Source organism: Rhincodon typus, chromosome 4 (assembly GCF_021869965.1).
Source record: "Rhincodon typus isolate 14 chromosome 4, sRhiTyp1.1, whole genome shotgun sequence".
Classification (NCBI taxonomy): domain Eukaryota; kingdom Metazoa; phylum Chordata; class Chondrichthyes; order Orectolobiformes; family Rhincodontidae; genus Rhincodon; species Rhincodon typus.
Window position 1 is genome coordinate 19,329,745 of NC_063335.1, and position 6,045 is coordinate 19,335,789.

The window sequence follows — 6,045 nt, forward strand, 5'->3', positions numbered from 1 at the left end:
TTCTCTCTCTCTCTCTCGTGTTCTCTCTCTCTCTCTCGTGTTCTCTCTCTCGTGTTCTCTCTCTCGTGTTCTCTCTCTCGTGTTCTCTCTCTCGTGTTCTCTCTCTCGTGTTCTCTCTCTCGTGTTCTCTCTCTCGTGTTCTCTCTCTCGTGTTCTCTCTCTCTGTCTTTTGTTCTCTCGCTTGCTAATGAGAGAGCAGCCCAGTGGTCTAGAAAGACTGAAAATCCAGCCAGTGTGTAGGTTTTAACCTTCCCAAATTAAGATGACGACCAGTGCAGATCAGGAGCCAAAGTGTTATTTTGGTACAAAATTGACCATTTAGAACTTGTCCTTCAGTGTACCTCCCCTCTTCTTGCACGCCTTGATAACCTGACTGATATCAAAACTCATTTCATGATGTATCATGGACGTGACCCATTTTCACTGCTTTGTGGTGTTAACTGTTTCATGCACCCAACCACTTAACTGCTTTTATTTTTTAAGCCAATTATAATAATGTCTAAACAAGGTTAAGAAAAGCTACAGAAAGACCGTGCTCTGTCCTCTTGGCATGAAATTAAACAGTATGTCCTTGCTGCTGATTTTCTGCAATCATCTTATCTTTTGTTTCTCACTTAAACCTACTTTGTGTTTCATTGCTCTACTGTGTTTTCCAATGGTCCACCTCTCTGCTAACCTGAGTGTAGAGACCCACTGGCTGGTGGGTATTAAATTACTCAGATTGACAGCTGGGTAATGACAAGAAACATGATGTTTCAGCTTTAACAATACTATTATTTTTCTCAAAGCTTTACTTAAAATTAATTTCAATTCACATTACTTCAACTGTCATAACAGCTGTAGTATTTTAGCTAAATGAAATATTTTATTTCACATTGTTTAAAGGACATATTCAACTGGTGTTTTTTTTTATACCACTTTTGAGTGATCTACTTGTGGAACAGTCTGTTTAGTCAGACACTCGGCACACTGTGACCAAAGGTTTCGTGCAATTCAAATGACAAAACAAAAACAAAAATTTACGTAATATTCACTTCAGTGATGGTAACATTTGAGAACATGCTTGAAAATGTATGGTATTAAAAATGGAAAATTGGCAGAACTGACATAATTACTTAATTGTTTATACACTTAACTCCTGTCAAAGATTATCTTGCTCATGTGTTTTTGGTCCATATATGTATAATGTTTGCCTACCAATATACATGCAAGAACAGTCACGAGCAGTTATAGAAAAAAAGAACACTTAGTGCAACTGGTGTTCTTGTAACAAAGTGATTTACTTTATATTCTGAAAAGAGGAATTGTTGTCATGTTGTGAAAGGTAGAGGATAATCCTAAACCACTTTAAAGAGGGCATTAACAAAATGGCACGTCTGCCTAGTTACTCCCATAAAGCTGTTGATGCGCTTTAAGGAGATTTTATATTCGATCGCAAGCGGTTTGGTCATTTTCAAGGATTTTTTGAATCTTTATATATTTCCTCACTACATTCCTTATTTCCTGACTAATTTTGAAATCTGCTGAATATAATGCAGCAGCAACTTTGGTTAAGGTAGTATGGGTTTCTTGTGACTGAATTTGTACATTGACATAGTGTGTCAGTGATTAGATGTTGTTAAAGCTTTGACTTTCAAATCCTTCTTTATGCCATCAGTCTGATCACGAGGATGAAACGGAATCAAAGACCCAGGTACAAGGAAGAGATTTTTATGTAAACAACTAGATTGTAGAGTAGTCCATCAGTGCGAATTGTGAATTATTCATTTCCAGTACTTCTCACTTTCTGTGGTAGAGTTTCCTGATCCTTGCTTATTTTAACTTGCATCATCTGCTCGTATTTTTCCTTTGCCTGTGCTTTATTCCAAATACTTTGTTTTACATCCTTTGTTCCATATTTGTTTCCATTTTACTTTTGCTTTTTTTTTTACAGAATAGTCTTGTAAAGCAAATCAAAGGTGAAAGTGTGTATGTGAAACATAGTAATCTTATGTTAGAGGTTTGTATCTGTTTAAGTTGTGCATTATTAGTTTTTTGTGCACGTTAGTGATCCCCATAGCTGGTGATCAACCCTTTTGATGTGGAGTGCTGTGTGTATAATGCATGTATTGCACAATCCTGGACTAGCAACATTAACATTACACTCAAAGAATTCACATTTCTTCAAATACTGTGTACAATGATAGTGAAAACTTGAATTGTGTACATTAGTACTCTGTAATATCAAGTCAAAGTAGCACAAATTGCAAGTCTTTCATTATTTTTGTTTTTAATGTTTAACACTATTAATACTGATACTTCTAAAAGTAATAGTGAATCATATACATCAGACCATAAAGTTTTGGATTCTTAATTTGTGAAAACTCCAAGTGGGGTGCATGCCATGGAGAGAATCTGAGATCTAGATTCTTGAGCTACTGAAAGTGGGGTTAGGCCATTCAGCAACGGAAGAGGTGAGATATATGCAGAATGTTGTAAAAGAATAATTTAATGTTAGATCAAATAATGGGATAGGAAGATCATTTTGGTTTTGTACATTGGGTTCAACGTGAAGGAGCAGCCAAGATCCTTGATGGAATTGATGCCAGAGGGGACACAAATGCTGATGGAAGGGGAATACAAAGTTTTTGCACAGTTAAACTGGAGGGAGCTACCATTCAACTGTGATTCCCTAATTCATCTTCAAACCTTGAGATCAGGCACAGAGTTCAGTATTGAGAATCAAAGCTGGTGGCAGAGAAGTAACAATGTATGCCACTGTCATACATGTGAAGATTTACCCTATGCTTTCACAGGATGTTTCTGGGGTGGGCAGTCTATAATTAGGAAGCAAATATGGTGCAGTCCAGGGATATGCCATTCCAAACAGCATGATGTGAAATGTTCTTCAGCAGCTTTGTAGCCATGACAAAAAGATCAAGGAACAGTTAAACCAGATGTAATCTTACAATTTTGATTAGTGACTTTGACTAGTAATCTCAGCGCTGTGGTTAGCTGGAAGCAGTGTTGGAGGGAGTGCTATGAAAAATAAATATGTTGCATTGTGATTGTATCGTAGAATCCAATGCTGCATCTACCCTGACATTTTTTTTTCTTTGTAAGGGTAGAGAAATTAAAGGGGACTTTTGAAGCTTTTGTGACGTTTTTAAATGATTGAGAAAAATGTTTGAAGCACAGTTGAAATTGACACCAACAAAAACAGGCTGACAAAGGGAACTCATTGAGGAATTGAGATAACAAGGTGTAGAGCTGGATGAACACAGCAGGCCGAGCAGGAAAGCTGACATTTCGGGTCTGGACCCTTCCTCAGAAAATTCATTGAGGAATTGGTTAGGCAGTAGTGACAGAGGTGGTGTAAGGAAGCCATGGGTGGACTTTTGTTAAGAAATTCATCTACAAAGCTGCAACATTTGAGGGATGAGTTTTTTGGTTAGAAGGAGAGACAAAGATGGCTGAGTGAATCCAAAGGGGTCCAGGAACTCTGTACATTTAAGGCTTAGATTTCAGGGTGGACAGTATGCAGTCATGGCTGGTGATGATAAGGAGGAGTGAAAGGTTTTCTTCTTCAAGGATGATCCTGGAGCATTAGAAGAATTTTGGTCTGAAGGCGAGCGATGTTGCTTGAAGAGGTCAAGCCAGAATGATGTGTAGATAGCTGGAGTTTGAAGTATTGTGTTCCAAATTACAGGGAATGTGTTTATTTCAGATACGATAGCATGTTGAAGTTGGAATAATGAATGATGATGCATTTTTATTGGAAGCAACATGCACAGAGAAGCAATTATTATCAAATCTGACTAGTGTTTCAGTTAACCCAGCAGAAAAATAACCCCATATTATTGTTGCAGTGATATTAAACTTGAACTGTTTAAATTGATACAAAATTTGACAAAATTCTCAACTTTTTCTTCTTCATTCTTGAAATCCTGTTGTGAAAACCTTGACTCCTTGCTGCACCAGTAACTCATTTGATGATTGCACTATCTGTAAATGCAATGAAAGCACAATCTATGCCAAAGTTTTCTGGTTGGGTTTACTCAGCGTGATTCTTCACATTAGTAAAAGCAGCTTAGCAGGGGCAACAGCACTTTCAGGCCTACTCATGTCTCACTTGATGTGCACTTTTGCTTTGACTTTTGCATTGATTGAAGAAGGAACCCTGGCTGAAGTATAGTCCTCCACACACTACTCGTGGGAGCTGACATAAATTCTAGCATTCTTACCACTAACTTCCGCTAAAACAGCATCCACGATCTGGTGATTTGTCATTCCAATATTGCTGCAGAACAGCTGCATCAAGATAGTTGAATAGCAAAATTCTGGGGAGATGACCTATTTAGGGATGGTGAAGAATTTTGTCCAAAATGAAGGGGTTTTTCACCCAGTGCTGCAGCATCATGAAGTTTTTAATCCGTCTGATTCATTCTTTTCAAAAAACTTACAACACAAGCAGAATTTTTTTTGTTTTAAAAAGGCACACAATACGATTCAGTTCATGCTGTTTGAAATGTTAATTACAGAATTCTTCAAAATGCAGACTAATCATGATACAACTATTCAAATTAAATATTTATAGCACTCTCCTCTAATGAGGAAATGAAGAGCAGTAATAGTTTGAAGAACACAGTTATGTTAAGTTGGTGTGTTAAAATTATTTGCCTTTGATGTTTCTTTGTTATTGGAAAGGACTTTGACAAAACTCAGGAAGATGTGGTTAAGCACCATGCCAACATAAGTGAAATGAAACGAACATTCCTGGAATCCACATCTGAGAGTGGACCTGACGAATGGGAAAAAAGGTTATCTGCCTCTCCGGTTCGATCTTTCTCAAAGAATGGGGATTTACCTATGATTGAGCCACTTATACCTGAGGAGGTAATTTATGTTGCAGTGCTACTTTTAAACTTTATGTTGCCTTCAGGAATATACATCTTTTGACGTATTAATAACACCTCTTCATTAGTGTCTCCATGCTTATGCAGCTAAAATGTACATGTTACAAGTTGTTGGATTTTGCTTCATAAAATGCTTTCCGTATAATAAATAGCAAGTATAAAGTAAGGCCAAGAAATTCACACAACTGTATGTTTCCCATATTATTGACCCTGTAATCATGGTCGATGTTTAGGGTAACACCGTTTGAAAAATTGTTTTACACAGTTGTGTCTAATTATTTTAACATTGATAGCAGACCAAAGAGGATTCCGGTGAAACCCTGCAAAGGAAGTCTGTGTGTGAACAAGGTGTTGCTGGGCCTGACATTTCTGCGACAAAAGATGATGAAAAATTAGTAAAGGTATTGAATTTGATGTCTTACTATTATGAGTAGCTATGTATTTCCTTTTACACATTCTGATATGGTTAATATCTTGGAAATTCAATCAGTGTTGATTGGCAAACATCAGGCACTTGACTTTGATAGAATGCTGCAATATTCCAGCAGACATTTAGCTATATTTTGCACTGGTGTGCAATTTAATGACAATTAAATTTAATGACAATTTCAATGCCCCTTCAATTTCCCTTTTGTTAAATATGGACTGTTGTGACTGAATTGAGCATTACCGATGATGTCAGTCAAAAACATTTTGCAAGAAACAAACGATTTGCACAACAGGAGATTCTGCATTTTTGAAAGATGTCAGGCATTTTGCCTGTCCTACCACTAAGATATAAAGCTAAGTATATGATGTTGTAAATTGAGGGTTATGCTACTTCACAATCTGACTTGGGTTGAAGCACATGCCTGAAAATGTTGACACTGCATTCACTGAATTGATTTTTTATTTGTTTACCAAAATACTAATTAATTTATTTATCAAAGGTACAGTGCACAGTATAATAAAGAGGTAGTGATGTAATGGGAAAATCACTTAATTAGTAATCTTGGAAGTCCAGACTAGTACTCTGGAAATGTGGGTTTGAATCTCATCACGGTAGCTATTGAAATTTAAATTGAATTATACATCTGGAATTGAAAACCACTCTGGTGCTATAAACACAGCAGGCCAAGCAGCATCAGAGGAGCAGGAAGGCTGACGTTTC

At 37.0% G+C, this 6,045-nt stretch overlaps 1 protein-coding gene across 1 annotated transcript in view; it reads left to right on the plus strand.

Annotated features, from left to right (window-relative positions):
- The window catches only part of LOC109927897 (band 4.1-like protein 3), a 162,317-nt gene that overhangs the window by 126,360 nt on the left and 29,912 nt on the right, over nt 1-6,045 (plus strand). The window contains exons 15-18 of the mRNA XM_048595801.1: nt 1,658-1,693; nt 1,934-1,999; nt 4,687-4,875; nt 5,189-5,296. Coding sequence (XP_048451758.1) covers nt 1,658-1,693; nt 1,934-1,999; nt 4,687-4,875; nt 5,189-5,296 — 399 coding nt within the window. The remainder of the gene's footprint in view (nt 1-1,657; nt 1,694-1,933; nt 2,000-4,686; nt 4,876-5,188; nt 5,297-6,045) is intronic.